The following is a 23080-nucleotide window of genomic DNA, read 5'->3' on the forward strand; positions in this document are numbered from 1 at the left end:
GCCCCATGGCCTAGTGGTTAAGTCTGGCACACTCCACTTTGGCAGCCCAGGTTCTCAGATTTAGATCCCAGGCATGGACCTGCACTACTTGTCAAGCCATGCTGTGGTGGCAACCCACATACAAAATAGAGGAAGATTGGCAATGGATGTTGGCTCAGAGCAAATCTTCCTCACTAAAAAAAAAGTGAACATTCATTATAATCTGAGCAGGTTCCAAATGGCTATATAAGATGAGCATATCTGTTTAAACAAGAAAGTGGATGGGGGGGGGTAATATAAACAGTTAATATAACTGTAACACATGGCAAAATTCTGGAGTTTATTTTTAAAATGTCCATTTATAAGTAACAAGTGCAAATCAAAATATTAACCAAGTGAACAGTAACAGTAACAGAAGTTTGTGAAGGAGATACATGACTAGTAAGCTAGTGCTTCAGCGTACTAGTACTTTTATTAATGTAGATTTGTCTAGGTTTACCCCAACTGTATATTCTCTTATTTTTTTAATGCAATAAATAGTCTCATTCCATAAACAGACATCTTGGCTGTACAAGTACCACTTCATGAATATTGATCATTGGGAGTCAGCTGAGTGTAAAATAAAGACCAAAGGTAATATGATCTGAGATCTCATCCCAGCGGGATCATTACATAGTTATGTGGTTGTATACCACTTGCAACCCCTCCAGGCCTTCTTTCTCTCATTTGTAAACAAGGAGGATAGGCCATATATGCCCTGTCTAGGGTGATTTGTGAACAAGGTGTTTTAATAGCTTGAGGAAAGGTCAAGTACGAGGCATCTAAGGTGTTCTAATTCTGAACATGAAACCCCTGTTTGGATCTAAGTGAAGTCTGAGGAAGCTTTCCTGGGGCTGGGATATAAAGACTCGAAGTCAGTTACATTACTAACCTCCAAGAGAATCAAGGAACCAATTTCAGGCTGGACGTTAAGTAGTCAGGAGCCTTCTAAGGATCTGGATTGCTTCTGTGTTCTAGAAAGCTAATTCATCTTGGAAGCCAGCTACTCAGTTAAGGTTTTAGAGAACATATCTGTTGCTCTGCACACACGTTGTTGGGGAAACTACTAACAAATTCCATTTTTACTCATCATTCTGGCTTTGGAAAATCACATCCCTAAGGAGATGTTAACCACTTCATATTTTCTGGTGACTTCCAAAGTGGTATCTCAAGCCAAGATGGGTTTTCTGGGCTGCTTCTGATAACTTATAGCCTTATAACCTTATGGATATTACTTGAATGTCCTATTGGCTTTGCCTCTCATCATGTTTAAAATTGAACTCTTCTTTCCTTGAACAGTACCTCTAAATCTTTCCCTTTGTTTTCTGTCCTGTTAATGGCATGACCCCAGTAATCTGTAACTAAAACTTGACTTTTAATATAGATGCCTTCTTTTCTTTTTACTTTCACTCTCAAATTAAGTCTGTAAGTGAAGTCACCAAGCCCTATAGATTCTACCTCTGACATAGGTCTCAAATCTATATCTCTTCTCATCCTTACTGCCAAAGCCTACAAGTCCGGTATTTCTCTAACCCAACCTAAACGCTGCTACTGATATTTTTTACTTAGTAGTCAGATTTGATCGTGTTATTTTCTTGCTCTAAATCTTTTGGTGGCTTTTCATTCCCTACAGAATACAGTATAAATTTGTAGCATGACAGAGATGCCCTTCATATAATCTGGCCACTTCCTAGTACTTCAACTCCTGTTCCTCTCAAGTCTAATTTTCCCCTTTTTCCACCTGTCTTTATGTTGGCACTATCTTTTTACCTCTCTCCACTTGTATGTGGGTATGTACATGTGCATGTGTGTATAGTTTGGCAAAATCTAGGTGGTGAGTGTATATGGGCGCTCACTGTAAAATTCTTTCAACTTTGCATCATATTTGAAAATGTCTATATATACACATATAATCCTGTATATATAGACACACATACCCATGTGTACAGATACATACAGGTTGTAAATGTACATGTATATGTATATGAATACTTTAAGCTTTTTGAGAAAAGGAATTTTGTCACTCTTTTGTTCCCTTTGCACAATATCTTGATATATATGATATAACCAATTCCCTGTATTAAATTTCCTCTGTTTAAAATATCTAGTATGGTTTCTGTTTGTCTTCTAGACTCTGAATGGTATACTTTCTTTCCATACCATACAACAAACTTAGAATACTTTAATTCCAATCTACTTAACTCCACTTGATTTATATGCCATTGTCCCTATGTCCATTCTAGTTTCATCATTTTATCTTCAGTTCCACAAATTAATTGTTTTTTAAAATTGGCACCTGAGCTAACAACTGTTGCCAGTCTTCTTTTCTTTTCTTTTCTGCTTTTTCTCCCCAAATCCCCCCAGTACATAGTTGTATATTTTAGTTGTGGGTCCTTCTAGTTGTGTCATGTGGGACGCCACCTCAGCAGGGCCTAATGAGCAGTGCCATGTCCATGCCCAGGATCCAAACCGGCAAAACCCTGGGCCACCGAAGCAGAGTGTGCAAACTTAACTGCTCAGCCATGAGACTGGCCCCAAAGATCTAGTTATTATTGTTTTATATAGTCATTGTTAGTTTATAATTATCTGCATGTTTATCATTTTCTTTGTTCACCATTTCTTCATGCTTCTCAGACTTTCCTTCTAGAATCATTTTCTTTCTTTCTCATCCTGAAAGTATGTACAGTAGTCTCCCCTTTTCTTCCTGAAAGTATATACAGTGGTATCCATGGTTTCGCTTTCCATGGTTTCCGTTATCCACGGTCAGCTGTGGTCCAAAAATATTAAATGGGAAATTCCAGAAATAATTCGTAAGTTTTAAATTGTGTACCATTCTGAGTAATGTGGTGAAATCTCATACTGTCTTGTTCTGTCCTGCCTGAGATGTAAATTGTTCCTTTGTCCAGTGTATCTGTGCTGTGTATGCTACCTACCTATTAGGTACTTAGTAACTGTCTTAGTTATCAGATCAAGTGTCACAGTATCACAGTGCTTGTGTTCAAGTAACCCTTATTTTACTTAATAATGGTCCCAAAGCCAACTTTATTATTAGTTGTTGTTAATCTCTTACTGTACCTAATTTATAAATTAAACTTTATCATATGTATGTATGTATGTATGTATGTATGTATAGAAGGAAACATAACATATATGTAGGGTGCAGTACTATCCATGGTTTCAGGCATCCACTAGGGGTCTCAGAACATATTCACCATAGATAAGGGGAAACTAGTGTACTTTAGAAAAATATTTCCCCCAATATACAATTTTAGGTTGACATTTACTTTCTCTCAACACTTGGAAACTATTTCACAGTCTTCTGGAGTCCACTGTTGTTCAGGAGGCAGCTGTCAGTCTAATGGTCGAAGCCAGATAATCTGCCTTTTCTCCCTAACTTCTTTTAAGATACTCTTTGTCTGCAGTGTTCTGTTCTTTGAGTATAATGTAGATTTCCTGTTGTTTGATCTTCGTGGGATTTGTTGGGTTTCCTGAATCTGAGATTCATATATTTCATCGACTATGGGAAATTCTTAGCCCCTCTCCCTTTGAGTATCATACCCCGTCTATTTCCTCTACTCTTTCATGTTGGAATTCCAATTAAATGTATGATAATTTCTTCAAACCTGTCTCTGTTTCTCTAATTCTCTCTTTACCTGCATCCAGTTTGCTCTTGATGACATATATTTCTAATTTCTGTTACATGTTTTTTAATACTAGAAATTCTATTTTGTTAATCTTGGTAATTTTTGATAGTCTCTTTTCCAAGTCATTATTTTGATAGCCCTTATATTTAGTTTTACGTATTAAATAGATTTTTTCCCATTCTGTATAAGATAATAACAATAAGTGAAATCTTTGATACTCTACTCCTATAGTTTTTTTCTCACTCATGGTGGATTTTTTTTTTCCTACCTGAGCTTTGTGGTTTCTAATTCTGTGTACATTTTCACTGAAACATTATCTGTGGGAATTCCTTTAGGTCTGGATTTAAAGTGCCTTCTTTCAAAGAGGATTTTTTGGTTCTGTAAGATGCCTAGAAGCATTACCAACCTGAGGGCAATTAAAATTTAAGCTGAAGTTTTTGGAGGCCACATAGATAGTATGATTCCTGCCTCAAACCTATATGAGAGTAGTAGGAATTTTTAAAGAATATCTCTTTCCCCTCCCCCGAGTCACCCCAAGTCAAACACAAGTCAGCAAATAATTCAGCCATTATCAGTGGCACCCTTTTGAGATTCCTCTCTTTAATCAGGTTTTTCCTGATCCAATTGCCTACTTTGTAGGAGCCCCCAGGCCATTTCTTGGGCTGTTACTAAAATCCTAGCTTTTTACTCCACCAAGATGATGAAATCCTAGCAAGAGTCTCTTTTTATCAGAAAAGCAAAAGCCATCTTAGAAGCACAAAGCTACAGATGTCTATTTACATTACTCCTGGGATTGGGTCATCAGACCATGCACTGCCTTCTCCTTAACCTCCAACTGCAAGTGAAACTAAAAATCTAGTTTTTTTGTTTTGTTTTCTCCCTTAACCTGCCTGTTATTTTAAGCAAGAAAGGAGGAGATTGAACACGGGCTATAAAGTTAGTCTACCTACAGTTCAGGTAAAGATTGAAAATATCTTCCAACTCTGTAATTTACTTAAAGTGTCTTGTAGCACTTTAAATTTTATAGGTAATTGTTAACGTTTCTTGAGTTATTTTTGGTGAAATTATAGTTTCTTAGGATGTTCTCCATTTTATGTAATTTTCAAATCTAGTGATATGACTTACAATATTAGTGTATTATCCATTTAAAGTTAGCATGTATCTATAGTAACATTCCCACTTTTATTCCTAATATTGGTATGTTCTTCATTTTTTCCCTTGCTCACTTCTCCAAGATTTGTCATATTATTAGTCTACTCCCTCCACAAAAAAATAATTTGGCTTTACTAATCCTTTCTTTTGTGTATTTGTTTCTATTTTGTTGATCTCTGCCATAATCTTTATTACTTCTCTTCTCTCATTCTCTTTAGAATTGTTTGGCTATATTTTTAACCAACTGAGACAGATGCTTAGCACTTTAAACTTATTCTATTTTCTGATGTGTACATTCAAGGTTCATGAGTATCCTCTAAGTATTGCTTTAGCTGCCTCACAAAAGTTGTGATGTGTAAAATTTTTTAAAATTATTTTTATTGAGATGTTATTGACATATAACATTATGTAAGTTTAAGGTATACAATATGTTGGTTTTATACATTTATATATTGCAGTATGTTTACTGTAGCATTAGCTGATACCTGTATTACATCACATAATTATCATTTCTTTTTTGAGGGAAACAATTAAGAGCTAGTCTTTTAGTACTTTTGAAGTTTTAGTGCAATGTTGTTGACTCTAATCAGATAATAATTAGATATAATAATTAGATATCCAGGACTTATTTTTCTACTGGTTCCCAGTTTGTACATTTGAACAACATATCCCCAATTCCTCCACCCTTCAACCTCTGGTAACCACCATTCTAATCTCTGTTTTACCAGATCTTGGCTTTTTAAAATTCCACATATAAGTGATAGCATACAGTATTTGTCTTTGTCTGACTTGTCTCACTTAGCACAATGCCCTCAAGATCCATCCATGTTGCAAATGTCAGGATTTTCTTCTTTTTCGTGACTGAATAATATTCCATTGTGTTTATGTATGTGTATACATATATACGTTATGTGTATACATATATACATGGACACATACAGATATACATTACATCTTCATTCATCTGTTGACAGACACTTAGGTTGTTTCCATATCTTGTCTATTTCCGTATCTGCAGTGAGTAATGCTGCAGTAAAGGTGAGAGTGCATATATATCTCTTTGATATCATGTTTTCATTTTCTTTGGATGTATACCCAGGAGTGGGATTGTTCGATCATATGGTAGTTCTACTTTCAATTTTTTGAGGAACTTCAATACTGTTTTCCATAGTAACTGCACCAATTTACATTCCCACCAACAGCGCACAAGGCTTGCATTATCTTCACAGCCTTGCCAACACTTCTCTTTTGTCTTCTTGATGTTAGCCATTCTCAGAGGTGTGAGGTGATATCTCAGTGTGAATTTGATTTGCATTGCCCTGATGATTAGCAGTGTTGGGCATCTTTTCATGAACCTGTTAGCTAATTGAAGTTTTCTTTGTAAAAATGTTGATTTAGTTCCTCTACCCATTTTTTAATCAGATTGTGTGGGTTTTTTTGTTATTGAGTTGCGTGAGTTTTTTATAATTTTGGATATTAACCTCTTATCAAATAGATGATTTGCAACTATTTTCTCCCATTCTGTAGGTTGCTTTTTCATTTTGTTGATTGTTTTTTGTGTGCAGAAGCTTTTTAGTTTGAGGTAGACTGACGTTAACTTTTGCTTTTGTTGCTTGTGCTTTTGGAGTCATATCCCAAAAACCATTGCTGAGACCAACATCTAGGGCCTTTTCTCTATGTTTTTATCTAGGAGTTTTATGGTATCAGGTCTTATATTTAAGTCTTTGATCCCTTGCAAGTTACCAACATCTATCTATTACCAGATGTTAAGGTGGGCAAGACTCCTCCTGGGTCTCCTGGCCTGTGGTACTGGATACCACAAATCCTGCAAAGGTACTTTTGTCCCTGGATGGATGTCTTATTCATTTTTTAAAAAGAGGGACAGAAAGAAGTAACGTCTCACAGTGATATCACCTAAAGTTTTATTCAGTTTCAAATATTTTCTCATTTCCATTATGTCATTGTCATTCTGATTTACTTAAAAATGTTTCTTAGTTATTAACCATATGAAGATTTTCTAGTTATTCTTTATTTATTGATTTCTTGATTTATTACAAAGTGGTCCCTTGAAATTTGCTGAGACTTACTTTATGGCCATGTATAATCAAATTTTTAAAATGTTCTGTGTGTGCTTAAAAATAATGAATATTCTCCAGTTTTGGGGGGTTATTCTTTGTATGTTTATAGGTCAGGCATTTAATTTTGGTGTTAAAATCTTCTGTATCCTTACTGGATTTTTGTCTGCTTATTCTATTAATTACTAAAAACATTGTCTTAATATTTAGTGGAATGTGGAGTTGTTACTTTCTTTTTAATTCTGTCAATTTTTGCTTTATTTTGTGGCCATGTTATTGGGCATCTACAAATTTAGAATGGATGTAGCTATCTGGTGAATTTAACCTTTTATTATTATGAAATGACCTTTTTGTCTCCAATAATCTTTATGCCTCAAAGTATCTTTTGTCTATTATTAGTAGAGTTTGGGGATTGGGGTTATTGATTGTGTAGTGTATCTTTTTTTCATTCTTTTACTTTCAGTTTTTCTATATCATTATGTTTTAGATGTGTCTCTTGTAAATAGCATATAGTTGGATTTGATTGTAGTCGTTTGTTTTACCCAGTCTAATGATCTCTGTCCTTCACCTGGATCATTTAGTCCATTATATTTAAATAATTACTGACTTATTTGAGTTTATATTTAATATCTTACTTTGTGCTTTCAACTTTTTTTTCCTTTCTTGCCATTTTTGTCTTCCCCTACTGGGTTGTTACTGTGAGATTTTTTTTTCTTTCTCTTCCTTCTTGTGTTGTGAGTTTGTGGTTAAAATGACAAGATTATATTTATTCTTGGTGTTTCCCTTCCTTTTATCTTTAATGTTATATTTAACTGTTGCTAACCTGTTCTGATGGAGAGCTGCTACTTTCTGTTGTTGTCCTTCTACTTATCTCCTTTCCTCTGGGTTTTGTAACCCCTTTCCTTCTTTTGATTTTTCAGGTATGAGGGTCTTCCTGAGCATTTCTTGAAGAGGAGGTCTTGTGGCAATGAACTCCCTTAACTTTTGTTTGTCTGGGAAAGTTTTTATTTATCCATCGTATTTGAAGGATATTTTCACTGGGTAGAGTATTCTTGGCTGCAAGTTTTTGTCCTTCAGAGTTTTGAATATATCATTCCACTCTCTTCTAGCCTGTAAGGTATCTGCTGAGAAATCTACTGACAGCCTTATGGGGGTTCCTTTGTAGATTATTTTCCTCCGTCTTGCTGCCCTTAGTATTTTCTGTTTGTCATTGACTTTTGCAAGCTTCACTAATATGTGCCTTGGGATTGGTCTTTTTACATTGATAAAGTTTGGAGATCTGTTGGCTTCTGTCAACTGGAGTTCCATCTCTCTCCCCAGGTTTGGAAAGTTCTCAGCCATTATTTCTTTGAACAGGCTTTCTACCCCCTTCTCCTTCTCCTCTCCCTCTAGGACACCTATAATCCTTATGTTGCATCTCCTAATTGAGTCAGATAATTCTTGGAGAGTTTCTTCATTTCTTTTTAGTCTTAGTTCTCTCTCCTCCTGTCTGCAGCATTTCTATATTGCTGTCCTCCAAATTGCTAATTCTGTCCTCCATATTATCGACCCTACTGTTCAGAGAGTCCAGATTTTTCTTAATCTCCTCCATTGTGTTCTTCATCTCTAGTATTTCTGATTGGTTCTTCTTTATAGTATCAAGCTCTTTTGTGACAAAGCTCCTGAACTTGTTGAATTGTCTATCTGTATTCTCTTTTAACTCATTAAGCTGTTGCTGACCGGACCTAGGCCCCTCCTTGTAGTCACAGTGGTCCTGTGGGGTCTCTTGTCAGCTTTGGAGACAATTGCAAGGGGGCCTCAGGCTGCTGGTGCCTCCTGTCACAGACCACCTACACTCGCTCTCTCCTTGGAGTCTGCAGTGGTGTTATGGACTTTCCCAGCGGCTGGGAGCAGGTTCACCTAGATTTGCAGCTCTGTCGCTGTCAGGGCCCGCAAGATCTCACTTGTCCACTATGGGCCACAGCAGAGCTATGGGTATCTACTGCAGACTGGTTAGCTCACCCAGCTTTGCTACTTCTGCCCCAGGGCCTTCCAACCTTGTGATTGCTGGGCGGGGCCTCTCCACTAATGCTGCACAGAGGCTTTTGCTGTGGCTGCTGTGGGACTGTGGATTTTCCCCCTGGACCTCAGAGCATGCTTGCTGGGACTCCAGCCTGCCATTGCCCATTCACACGGGCTCACTGGGTGTCCTTTGCCCCCTCTTGGACACTGCCAGAGTCTGTGAGTCAGAGGTGGCTGGCAGACTGCTGACCCGCCCGGGATCCTCCTGAATCCTGGGCAGGGCCTCTCCGCTAATGCTGAGTAGAGGCTTTGCCTGCGGTTGCTGTGGGGCCATGGATTTTCCCCCCAGGCTTAGGGACAATCGCGGGGAACTTAGGTAGGGCTGTAGTCATCTGTTTCCACTGTTGCTCTGCCAGTGTGCACACATGCCCGCCCTTGGTACGTGGCGATGCTATGAGTTGTCCGCTGGAAGAAAGTCGCTGGCAGGTACTAGGTTGTCCGGGGGTTGGGGGTCAGAGAGTTTTCTCTTATCTCCACCTCCTCCCGGGGGGAAGTCCGTCCACCTTCCATGTATAGCAGCATGGATCTCTCAGGCATCCTGAGATGTGTATGGATATCCTTTGTTGACCAATGAATGTCCAATTAGTTATAGACGAAGGGGGAGAGACAAAGAAGACGTCACTCCTTTCTTGCCGTTTTTGTAATATTTTTAAATGTCAGTCAATTATTTTGGAAGTTTTGGTTAATTTAGACAGCACACCCTCCATACTTATCAAAGGCTGTAGTGTTAATCACTATTTTTACCCATCTCCATTAAATTCACAGGCCTTAGAATGTCTCTATGTACCCATGTACTGACTCATATATTGTTATTGCCTTAATTTTAATTCTCTCTCTCTCTGTATATATATGTATTTATATATTCTTTTTTTTACTGAAGAAGATTGCCCTGAGCTAACATCCATTACCAATCCTCCTCTTTTTTTTTCTTGAGGAAGATTAACCCTGAGTTGACATCTGTGCCAGTCTTCCTCTGTTCTTTTTGTATGTGGGACACCTCCACAGCGTGGCTGATGAGTGGAGTAGGTCCATGCCTGGGATCTGACCCCATGAACCCAGGTCATCGAAGCAGAGCGTGTGGAACTTTAACAACTTGGCCACAAGGCTGGGCCCTTTAATTCCATATTTTTTTAACCCTTACATGACGTGTTAAATTTATATAGTGATCATTTAAAATCAGTCACATACAGTCACGTGTCACTTAGCAGGGATACATTCTGAGAAATGAGGCATTAGGTGATTTTGTCATGCTAATGTCATAGAGTGTACTTACACAAACCTAGATGGTATAGTCTACTACACATCTAGGCTGTATGGTTGCAAATCTTATGGGACCACTGTTGTATGTGTGATCCGTCATTAACCAAAACATCGTTATGCAGTGCATGACTGTATAAGCCATTTTCTGTGTTCTTCATTTGTTACTTCTCTTTTGATGTACCAATTTGTATCACTTTTCTTCTTCCTAAAGTACATCTCTTAGCATTTCCCTTAGCATTTCTTTTTAAGTGTTTATGTTTGTAACATTCTTTCCATCTTTTTCTGATAGTGTTTTTATTTTGTCCTCATTCTTGAAAGATATTTTTATTGAGTTTTCAACAGAAGCTCGGTAGTTATATCCTTTAACCTAAAGAAACTATATTCTACCTCCTTTTAGCTTTCATTGTTGCTTTTGAAAAGTCTGTTGTCAATCTAACAATAGCTCCTTTGAAGGTACTCTTTCTCTGCCTGCTCTTAAGATTTTCTCTGTCTTGGATTTTTTGAAGTTTTACTGTGATGTGTCCAGGTGTGCATTTTTTCCCCTATATCTACTTGGAGTTGATTGAATATCTTGAATCTATGGATTGGTATCTTTCGTAAGTTCTGAAAAATTTATAGTCATTATCTTTTCACATACTGTCTTTGAATCATTTTTCTCTTTTTCTTCTGAAACACAAGATATATTTAAGTTTTTCTTTTTACCCTCTGTCTTTTAACTTCTCATTTTGTCTCATTTCCCTTTTTAAGCTTACGTATTTTTCAATACTAAGATGCTGTTTTTCTATATCTAATCTACTATTAAACTCATCCATTAAAGTAGTTAAGAGTAAGTCCCAGCACTCAAGATGCTTATAGTCTCCAAGGGGAAACAGACATGAAAATAGATCATTATAATGCTGTATAATACATATTTCAATAGGGGGAAGAAAATATACTTTGAAGACATTAGAAAGGGCACCTGATCAGATTAGGGGATGGTTAGAGGTTTCCTGAAGAAAGTAATACCTACACTGAGTTAACACAGTAGTATGGAGGAACACAAGTACATTGCATTTTTCGGAGATCAAAGATACAGATTTTTTTGAACTGAACATAGAATTTGACAGAAAAATAGTCATGGAAAGTTATTTGAGACCTATTCAGCATAAGTCTTTTAATGCATAGCTATGAAGGTGGGACTTTATTTGGGACCTCTTTGATCTAATATATAAACATTATATTAAAGCATTCTTATTGAATTTGTATAACATACATTTTAAATTGTATGATAATGTTTAGAAGGTTAGAAGCATGAACTATTCTTGTAATATCTCCTCCCCTCCCCCAAAAGAAGCTGGTTGGATAATTATAGCAATAGATGTAACAAACAGAGATTTGTTCTTATTCTTAATCATGGGGTATAGTTTTTTTAAGTGGCAGAGTATGAATTTTAGAGTAGATTCAACATTTGCTCTTATACTTTAAAGGCAGTTCTTACAGTAGAAAAATAGTTTCATCTTATAGAATTTTTAAAAATTGCTGTTTTGAATGAAGAGAACATTAATGAGGAGTTCTGGTTACCCTTATTTTGAAATATGTTGCACTATAAAGAAAAGTAAAATAAATGTATTGGCAATCATGTTTTATAATGCTGTAACTTACCATAACTTATAAGAAAGAAATCTGGAGAGAAAAAAAGTATCAGGTTAAAAGGGAAAATAGGTGAAATCTGATGAAGACAGCAGAATGTTTCTCTAATTTCTAAATGAGTAAAAAGTGGACTTTATAAAACAAGATATAACTAAAGTGTATTTCTGCCATGGCATATACTTTTGTGACCTTTGCAAATTGCATAACTTCTCTGAGTTTCAGGATTTTTTTATTTGTAAAATGAGTTTATATTACAAACCTTTGTGAGTTCATTTGAAGATTAAATGACCATAAATACCAGCTACTTAACTGAACCCTGACATGTAATTTTATTGAGCCCTGAACATTGGCCTAAGCACTATGCAGGCTTTATCTTCACAATAACCCCCAATTTGTGGCTGAGGAAACTGCAACACAGAGATGCTAAGTAAGTATATGATCAAGACCACACCAGTAAGTAGCAGCCACAAGATTTTTACCCAGGCATTCTGACCTCAAGAGCCTAGACTCTTAACCATTGTGTTATTTCTTAGGTTCTTGTAATCCTTATTAAAACTGAGGACATACTTTTCCATAAAAACAGTGTTAGATATTATAATATTATTACAAATTAACAGACTATTAGAATCAATAGATATTTCAGTGTCTTAGTACAACTGCTTTAATGTGCAAGAATTTCTTATATAGCGTCTTTAGCAAATTGTAATCTAGCTTCTATGTAAATGCTTCCAGGGACAAGAGAGTTTGTTATGTTTTGAGGCAAACCATTTCATTGTTAGATAACTTGAAATGTAAGGAATTTCTCTTTATCCTGTGATAAAATTTTTGCCCTCACTACCTTTACCCATTGGTTCTAATTCTCTGCCCTGTGGGCAAAAAGTAAGTGGACAGCTTCTTTCATAGACAAATGTTTAAATGTTTAGCTAAGAATCATTTCTGTTTCTCATCATAGGCTAAACAGCATAACAATTCTACAAACAACACATTTCCATATTTTTCTTAACTGAAGGCCTTCTCCTCTGAATGCATGCCAGTTCTTTTTAAAAAGCGTGCTTAGTATAAATTAACTTTATATACGAAATTTTGTGTGATTTTGATTTCTTATGAGAGTCTTCTATCATTTATGTAAAAGAATAAAGAAAAGAAGAAGACTTAACTGTTCACAGATCTGAATACACTTAACTATTCAGTCATTGCTATAATGTTAAGTTCATTTATAGACTCAACAGAGATAAACTCTCACTTCCTGTGGTGACTACTACTAGTTCATGCTTGTTGCATATTTACTATGCACCATGCACTTTTCTAAGCTCTTTACACATAACTTATTTAACCACAATAATCCTGTGAGGCTGATGCTATTTTCAGTATATAACAGATGAGAAAAATGAGGCACAAAGCTGTTAAATAACTTAGCCCGTATTACATGGTTTGTACTGAATCCCAATGCCAAGACTGAGATTCAAACCTAGACTCTCTTAACCACTATATACTATTTGTGTGCCTTAGTTTGGGCTGCTTTAACAAAGGGCCATAGACGAGGGGGCACAAACAACAGGAATTTAGTGCTCAGTTCTGGAGGCCAGGAATTCCAAGATGAAAGTGCCAGCACAGTCAGAATTCTGGTGACAGCCCTCTTCCTGGTTTGCAGACAGCATCTTCCTGCTGTATCCTCACATGACAGAGAGACCTCCCTCGTGACCTAACAACCTCCCAAAGGCCTCACCTCCAAATACCATCATATTAGAGCTTCAACATACGAATTTTGGGGGGACACAAACATTCTACTCATAGCAGTGTATTAAGTAGTGCTCTTGTGAACCTGATCTGAAAACTTATCTTATCTGAAAACTTTTGTCAGTTGTCTATAAGAGTATGTCATTGAGGGGCCAGCCCCTGGCCGAGTGGTTAAGTTTGCACACTCCTCTTCGGAAGCCTGGGGTTTCGCAGGTTCGGATCCTGGGCACGGACCTGGCACCGCTCATCAGGCCATGCTGAGGTGGTGTCCCACATAACACAACCAGAGGCACTCACAACTAGAATATACAACTGTGTACTGGGGCGCTTTGAGGAGAAGAAAAAGAAGATTGGCAACAGATGTTTGCTCAGGTGCCAGTCTTTAAAAAAAAAGAATATGTCACTGATAAAATCAGCTTTTGAAGCAGTTCATTTTTAATTTGGGAAATTCAGTTATAATAGAAACCTTTCTTGAGTTTGAATCCCAGCTAATAACTGTGACTTTGCCTGTTTCCTAATGTGTAAAATGTTAGATAATATCTGTCTCAGAAGGTTACTTTAAGGATTAATATGCATACATACACATATTTACGTGTGTGTATATATAATTATACTGTTATATATGTAAGTATGCACACATACACAGGATCTAGTATAGTTGTTTACAAGGCAGCATAGCACAGCAATTAAGATAGACTTTGACACAGAAATGACTTAACTCTCTGTATGATCTTGAGCAAGTTTCTTAACTTTTCTGTACCCTAGTTTTCTGTAATATGGGTGTAACATTTGTTATAGGGTGGTTATGAGAATTAGTGAGTTTATAAAAGCACTTTGATCAGGACTTATGCTTTGTAAAGTAGTATATAAATGATAAAATAGTATTATTTTACGTGAGTATGTAGCATAACATCTGTATTTTTGTAAGTTAATTAACAAATTATGTTAAATGTTTTTGAACTAGTGAATGTTTTTAAAGGAGTATAAAACCAAACATGAAACATAGGCATTAAAATCAGTCACACCATCTTTTATTGTGGAAGAGGGGAAGGAACTCTGAAACACAAAGGTTAAGTAACTTGCAGTTTAGGCAGTTTTCCAGTGATTGCCAAGTTACCTGTAACTAAACCAGGTTTAGTACTCTAGTCTTCTAGCTTTTCTTTCTTTCTTTTTTTTTTGGTAAGGAAGATTGGCCCCGAGCTAACATCTGTTGCCAGTCTTCCTCTATTTTGTATGTGGGATGCTGCCATAGCATGGCTTGATGAGCAGTGTGTAGGTCTGCACCTGGGATCTAAACCAGCAAACCCTGGGCTGCCAAAGCAGAATGTGTGAACTTAATCACTATGCCACCAGGCTCGCCCCCTAGCTTTTTTTTTTTTTCGTATAAGCAAGGGACCTAGTGTGGCTAAAACACAAAATAATGAGCTTTAATATGAAGAATTTTGGTTATGTGGTAGAATTATTAGAAGTGTTTCAACAATAATGGAATACCTGGAAGAATTAGCATGTTCCACTTGAAGTCTTTGTTTCTGTTTTTGTTTTAAAATAGAAGCACCACAGTATGTTTTATGAGAAACCATGGACTTGAGTTTTTGGTCTTCCTACACCCCATACCATCAATGTGATATCAATCAATCAATATCCTTGAAATATTTTCCATTGTGACTGAACATCCTCATAGTAGAAAACAAAATGTGAAGGCTTTTATGCGTATGCTTAGGCTATTACTAGTTAATGCTAGCATTGTATTTGAAGCACCCTTAGTTCTCTTTACAGAGAATTACTTTAGTGGAATTTGTATAATGTTTGAATATGCTTTGTTCTCTAACCAATCAAGTAGTAGTAGGGAATTTAGTTTAATTGTTGAATAGACTAATAAAGTTGATTTGATTTGGTTTGGAAATAATAGTGTTAGAAAAGCATTGGACAGTGATCTAATAAAGCTTCAGACTCAATTTAATCACTTTTGCAGTATCCCTGGCAGATGGTCCTGCAACTCTACTTGAGTATTTTCTTGGCTTGAATTCTTGTATTATCTGTAAGCATAAGGAGATTGCATTTAGATGACTTCAAGCTCATCTGAAACCTTATAATTCCTTATTCTTTGAAAATGTTAACTTCCAATTCTAAGCAGGAATTGATCCTTGTAAGAAATTTTAACATATATTTAATTCACAGATTGCCCAAGGACTCCAGATACTCCCAGTAGTGACCCTCGTTGTTCCACTAGCAATAATAGATTGATGGCCTTACAGAAACAATTGGATATAGAACTTAAAGTAAAACAAGGTGCAGAAAACATGATACAGATGTATTCAAATGGATCTTCAAAGGTAAGTACAGTAAATAAATGTAAGCATATACAGTTAATTCTCATTATTCACAGACTTCGTATGTGTGAATTTGCCTACCTGATAAAACTTATATGTGACTCCAATGTCAGTACTCATGACACTTTCACAGTCATTTGTGGACATTCTCACAAAGGGGTAAAAAATTTGAGTCATCTCATGTGCATATTTACAGCTGGGGTCAAACAAGGTGACGCTCTGCCTTCTTGTTCAAGCTCTTATACTGTAAACAAGTATCCTTTTCATAGTCTCTTTAATACCACACTTTTTTCGCATTTTTGTGCTGTTGGTGATTTTGCTGTTTAAACACTGTATTATTATTTCTGCGACCATTTTGGCCTCCAACTTTGAAAGTATCGACTATAAAGCATGTTGGAAACAAATGGCTTTTAAAATACTGTTTTAAAAATTGCTGATTCCTACCCAAACCAATCGATAAAAAATTTGGCTGTATGAATAAAGGCTACCCAGGAACTCTACACATTTGCAACTTTTCTGTAAGTCTAAAATTATTCTAAAAACAAAAAGTTTTTGTGATTAGTGATTGTTTGGGCTAGACCTTTGTGTTCTTGGGGAATCTGATATGGACATATAACTCCTAATTGAAAATCGGAGTTATGGGGAGCAATTGTTGCTAATGGGAATGTGTCCTTGTTCTGAGGTATAATGTGGAAAAGAAAATGTTGGGAACCACTGAACCATATTATCATGAAGGTTCTTTCCAATCTAAGGTTCTATATAGTTTTATAATTTCCGAAAAGTCTTAGAAAGGTGAATTTATTATAAAATCCACCTTTCTACTCTCATTTATTTTAAATATTCTTACCTCTGCACGTCAGTGTTTCTTCCATATTTTAATAGATATATCTTAAGTAATTTCAGAATGAAAGTTATTAGGTATTTTTTTGTCAGTTTAAGAATTTGAATTCGGGGGCAAAGAGGAATCTTTGCTTGGAGCCATGCACCCTACCTACTCATCTAGATGAAATTTGGGAAGATACTGAAAAGAGAGAAAAGTGTATATGTTATAAATAAGGTTTTTTAAGCATAATTATGAAAATTAGATTGTATGCCATCTTTCAAAAGAATTTTTTTATTTTTAGAGAAATTGATTTGTTTCTACTTGAAACATTACTTATATTTTATGATACTTGATAGCATATTATTTCACTAACTTTGAACATTTATTATGAGGTTGGTAGATCTGGGGGTTTTTGTTATTATTTTTATTATTGACCTTTAGTTTTAGAGATTTTTCATTTTTATCAAATATTATTTTGGACTTTTTTTTTTTTTTTTTTTTTTTTTGGTGAGGAAGATTGGCCCTGAACCATCATTTGTTGCCAGTCTTCCTCTTTTTGCTTGAGGAAGATTGTCGCTGAGCTAACGTCTGTGCCAGTCTTCCTCTATTTTGTATCTGGGATGCCACCACAGCATGGCTTGATGAGCAGTGCGTAGATCTGTGCCCAGGATCCGAACCCGTGAACCCTGGGCCACTGAAGTGGAGTGTGCAAACTTAAGCACTACTCCACTGGGCCGGCCCCTATTTTGGATATTTTTTTAAGGCAAATACTGTATTCTTGAAACTCTGAATGCACCATATTATGCTGAATGTTTTCAAATTAAATTAGGCCAGTTACCACCCTCTGGAGTAAAGTGTTTTAATCTAGGGTTAATGTATTAGATTGAGAGGTTCATGAACACTTTGAAGTTATAGGAAAAGTGAGTCTTTATGTTCGTAGGTGGATGAATGAGTGGGCCGTAGGTTTCACTGTATTCTCAAAATGGTCTGTAAACACCACCCCCCCTAAAAAAATTGAACAGTGTTATGGCCATACTAAAAGTAAAACAGATAACTTATGATAACCACAGGTTCAAAATGAACAGGGCTGTGAGCAGCCTGATAAAAGAAATAGATAATTTTCCACTGGCCTTTTGTTTTTAATTAGGAGATTCATTAATTTGAGAAGGGGTCAAGTGGAGGTCCAGAGCATACCAAGAGCTGCTGTAATCTCTGAGATAGGCCTGACAGTTATTTCTGTCTGGATTTGATTTTAACTGTTTTCGTTTCTCATCTTTAAACCTCGCAAAGGGTCAAAATATATCTTTATGAGATTATGTAAAATTGTAAATTGAAGTTAGGTGGGATATTAATTAACGTATTCATTAAGAACTTAACAGTTTAATAGCTGTTATGCTAGGCTCTGAAGTATGAATATACTAAAGATAGTGCCTTATGCACAGTAGGTACTCAACAGATAATATCCTGTTTTTAAGAGGTCCACTATCTAAAAAGATGTCACTTGTAAATAAATACAATATATAATAGTGGTATGTTCAAGTTACTTTAGAAGGACGGTGGAGAAGAATCACTTAACTGCTAGAAGAAATCATTAAAGTCTTAGTGTAAGATTTGAAAGATGGCTTGGAGTTCAAGAAGGAATTACTTTTCTAGGGATGGTGATATGGGTAAACCCAATAGGTACAAGGTAGGCAACTGTGGAACAGCATGTGGCTTGTTCTAAGAACTGAAAGTGCTTTCATATGGCTATAGTAGAAGCTCTCAACTTATTTCTTATGCAGCATCTCCGAGGGTAGGTAGAATGCACTTCTAATAGTAAGAATCATCAACTGTGGTATTCATGTCCAATAAAAGGGGGAACAAATCTGAATCTCCAGAAAGGCACATTTTATTTAGAAAAGTCCTCCAGGTGATTCCAACAGGACTTTTTTTCCATTCCCCACCGTTAGAGCTTTAAGTGAATAAGGTATATTAAGTGGTGTAGCATAATTGAAAGACAAACCAGATTATAGAGTACTTTGGACAAAATAAAGCAGTTGAGATTCTCTTATAAGATATATATGAAGCTACTGAAAGACAGTTAGCAGAGAAAATACACGATGAGATTTAAAGTTTAGAAAGTTCACATATATCTTCCTCAGACTTGAAGAATTAATTAGAGAGTCTACAAGCAACAAGTTTAAGTACGCTTTTGTAGTAGTCCAGGTTAAACACACTTCATTCCTCTTGTAACAGCAATGAAAGCAAAGAAGACAGAGTCAAGCTATTTAGGTAGAATGAATATGTGGTGTCTGGATATGAGGAAGAAGGCAGGGTCGAAGATGATTCTTAGATTGGTTGTGTGGACAGACTGGTGAATGGTGGTGCCCTTCACAGTGATAGGGAGCAATTTTAGGAATAAGGATGATTAATTCAGTTTGGTAGTAAACAGTTATCTTCAGAACTCTGGTTATTGGATTCTGTATGATAAAATTATTACCCCAGTATGTGTTATAGCCAGAGTTGTTATTTTAAAAGGTGGGTCAGATATTTTCACACTCTTGTTCCAAACCCTTCAGTGGCTTTCTGGCATACTTAGAACAAAATCCGGAGTCCTTAGTATGACTCTACAAGTTCATACATTATTTACTCTGGGCTGCCTTCTGATCTTATCTTCTAAAACACTTTCGTTCTTTCTCTTTACACTCTAGCTGTGTTGGCTTCTTTCCTAGGCCTTGAACATACCAACCACTCTCTTATCTTAGGGCCTTTGCATTTACTGTGTTTCTGCCCTAGATGTCTGTTCCCTCAAGTAATTTCATAGCTTTCCCCCTCACTTCATTACAGTCTCTTCTCAGATCCTACCGCTTCAGCAACCTCTTCACTACTATCCTATGTAAAATAGCAACCCCTGTCTCTACTTATCCCTTTCCCTGCATTACCACCACCTGAAATTATGATTTATACAATCAATTTCTTTATTACCAACATTAGAATGTAAATTTCATGGCTCTAAGTATTACCATTGGTTTTCAGAATAATCTCTGAGGGCTTGATAAGACATGTTGAAGAGATGTTTCCTGTTCGTATATTCAGATGACAAACCAAGCTGTTTATTAAAATTTGGGGTTCTTCTAGCCTTTAGCACTTTTTTTCCCTTTTTTAAATACTCCCAAGTCTTTTCATACTTTCTCCTCGTTTGAAAATACCTGACCATCTATCCAGGTCTCCTTCTCCCTAATCTTCCCATCTTAACATATTCCAACCTTATGTATATCAACAGCCCACAATACCTTTCTGTATTCCCTCAGCCAAAATTGATCCCATCTTCTTTTAAATTTTTATTTGGTTGCTTTTAACATTCTGATACATATAATAATTATCAGTATCTCTTCAATCTGTAAGATTAAAGGGTAACATCCTAACTGATTAATCTTTGTATTTTCACTCGTTATGACAATGTTTAACACATGCAAAGTAAACCATAACTGTGTGATGGAAAAAGAAAGCTGTGTGTGTGATGTCGTTTGTTATAATATCCCACTATGACTTGCAAAATAAAGTTATTTTTTATAAGATAAAAAATATTATATAGTTTGAAAATATACAATTTGTTATTTTTATTTATAATTGTAAAAATGTACATTTGAAATATAAATATCAGGCATTATAAAATGCTAATTACTAACAGTCAGCTACTTTTAACTAGTCTTAGGTTGGACCATATGAAATTGCTGTTTTTTAGTTCAAAATCAGATATTGATATTTTCATATAGTTCAACCTAATATACATGTAAAAGTCTTCCCAAAGTCTTAATATAAAAGCCAGTATTTCTCTAGTACATAAAGCAGTTCATATACTTTGGGCCTACCTTCTCTCTTGCCTCAAATACTTTAGATGCTCAGTAAAAAATCTCTTGAATGCTTGAAAGCATAAAACTGACAAAAATTCACTGAATGCTGGAAAACATAAGACTGACATGTAGTAGCTGTAAACTGCCTGTGACAGGTAATATCCAATATTAATTTTAAAAGCCTTCATCACACTTTGACATCTGTGCAGATATTCCAGAAATCTATATGGGAAGATTCACTTGCTTTTATAATGAAATACAAATGCTCTTCCTTGCATGTTGAATTGAAATAGTTAAAAAAGGAGTATTTCCAAAGAAGTAATGGCTGTGCTACTGTCCTTTCACATATTGGTAGAATAGTAGAGTAGCTTAACTGAAAAGCATAGTATTATGTAAATAGTTTACTTAATATTTATACTTTTACATCAGAACTTCATTGAAATAAGACAATTAGTCATTATTTTTGTTACTCTAGAAGAGAGCATTTTAATGCCAATCATATGCTAGGTAATATAATTTTAGTTTTATCTAATACTTGCAAAAGCTATATATTTTAGAGAGTGATATCTTCATTTACAGAATTTCTTCAAGAAACCTAAAGCTCGCAGAAGATGGGCAACTAACCCGAGACTGTGTGTAATAAGATCTGGACCCAAGTCTGTCTCATTGCAAAACATAGTTGTCCCATTAAATTAGGAGCTTTGCAATACTGAATGTTCCTCTTACTCTGATCTGGTCTCAAATAGAAAAGTTATTTCAAATCTTCAGTTTGTCTGATGTTCCTAATACTAGATAGGAGGAGGAATTAAAGTAAGAGTAAAGTATTTTCATTTTAACTTTGGAAAGTGAATAGATGTATTCATAAAAGCATATATAATAAGTCATGACAAACACCAAATTCAAGCTAATATCCTTAATGGTAAAGCATATTTAACAAAAATTGTGTGTCTGTGTGTGTACTTCATGGTATAAATTAATATTTAAGGGACTTAGTAAACTCTTTGAGCCCAGCTCCTTCATGAAACCTAAATACTTTAATAAAGAACGAAATCTGACTAGAAGCTCTTTCTTAAATGACTGACTTTGGGAGGAGGAAAGAAATGGAAGAAAAGTTCGTAAATTTGCTAATTGCTTTTTTCTCTGCTGCATATCAACCTAATTTGATGTTTAACATAACATATTTTAGCTCATTTTCCTTTTTTCCTTACACAATAGTAATATTCTCTCCCACCACGTATATCTCCATCTTCCCCTTTATTCAGTGTTATAGTATACTCTGTGTTTGTACATGATTTATTGAAATGGTGCTGCACACCCAATGCTTGTCTCTTTGCTTCTAGTCTTGAGTCTTTTGGAGAATATAAGTTGATTGTATGCTATTCTATTTCCAAATTAATACTGACTGCCTTAGTGATAAAATTAGAAATGGTTAAATAATATGCCAATAAAATAAAATTGGCCTTTCTTGTAAGTGCTTCTTAACTTGATGCTTAGTTTCATCATTTCTGTTTTTTGTGGATTGAAGCCTGCTAGACTTTGACAACTAATATAACTGTCTAAGAAGGAGGTGGCATTAACTTCTGTTACTTGTCTCTTATCAAACTTTTGAAAAAATTCCCGTACAGCTATACCTCAGAGGTATTGCAGGTTCGGGTCCAGATCACCACAATAAAGCAAATATCAAAGTTAAGTGAGTCACATGGATTTTTTGGCTTCCCAGTGCATGGGAAAGTTATGTTTATGCTATACTGTAGTCTCTTAAGTGTGCAGTAGCATTATGTCTAAAAGGACAATATGCATACCTTAATTAAAAAATATTTTATTGCTAAAAAATGCTAACCATCATCTGAGACTTCAGCAAGTCATAATCTTTTTGCTAGTGGAGGGACTTGTAAAAAAATGCAATGTCTTTGAAGCGCCATAGAAATGAAGTATGCCTGTATTAGTTTTGTATGGCTGCTGTAACAAATTTATCACAAATTTGGTGGCTTAAAACAACACAAATTTATTGTATTGCAATTTTGTAATTGAGAAGTCTGAAGTAGATCTCACCGAGCTAAGTTCTCTTCTGGAAAGCTGCTTTCTCTTCTGGAGGATGTAAGGGAGAATGTGTTTCCTTGTTATTTCCAGCTTCTAGAAGCTGCCCACATTCCTTGCCTCATGGCCTTCTTTGTCTATCTCTGAAGCCAACAATAGCAGGCTCAACTCTTCACACATCATTCTGACCTCCTCTTCTACCTTCCTCTTCCACATTTAAGGACCCTTGTTACATCGGGCCCATCTGGATAACCCAGGATAACCTCTGTATTTTAAGGTTGGATGATTAACAACCTTAATTGCATCTGTTATCTTAATTCCCCTTTGCCATATAAGGTATCATATTCATAAAGTTCCAGGGATTAGAATATGGACATCTTTGTGTGGGTCATTATTTTGCCTACCACAATTCCTAAAATGGTAAGTTTTTTCTGACTCTCTGTCAGTAAGAGACACTGTTACTGGAACTAAACTGAAGTAC

At 35.8% G+C, this 23080-nt stretch overlaps 1 protein-coding gene across 1 annotated transcript in view; it reads left to right on the forward strand.

Moving 5' to 3' along the window:
- The window catches only part of PKN2 (protein kinase N2), a 147850-nt gene that overhangs the window by 51875 nt on the left and 72895 nt on the right, over positions 1-23080 (forward strand). Inside the window, exon 3 of the mRNA XM_046645588.1 lies at positions 15755-15909. Coding sequence (XP_046501544.1) covers positions 15755-15909 — 155 coding nt within the window. The remainder of the gene's footprint in view (positions 1-15754; positions 15910-23080) is intronic.

This window comes from Equus quagga, chromosome 18, assembly GCF_021613505.1.
Source record: "Equus quagga isolate Etosha38 chromosome 18, UCLA_HA_Equagga_1.0, whole genome shotgun sequence".
NCBI classification, from domain to species: domain Eukaryota; kingdom Metazoa; phylum Chordata; class Mammalia; order Perissodactyla; family Equidae; genus Equus; species Equus quagga.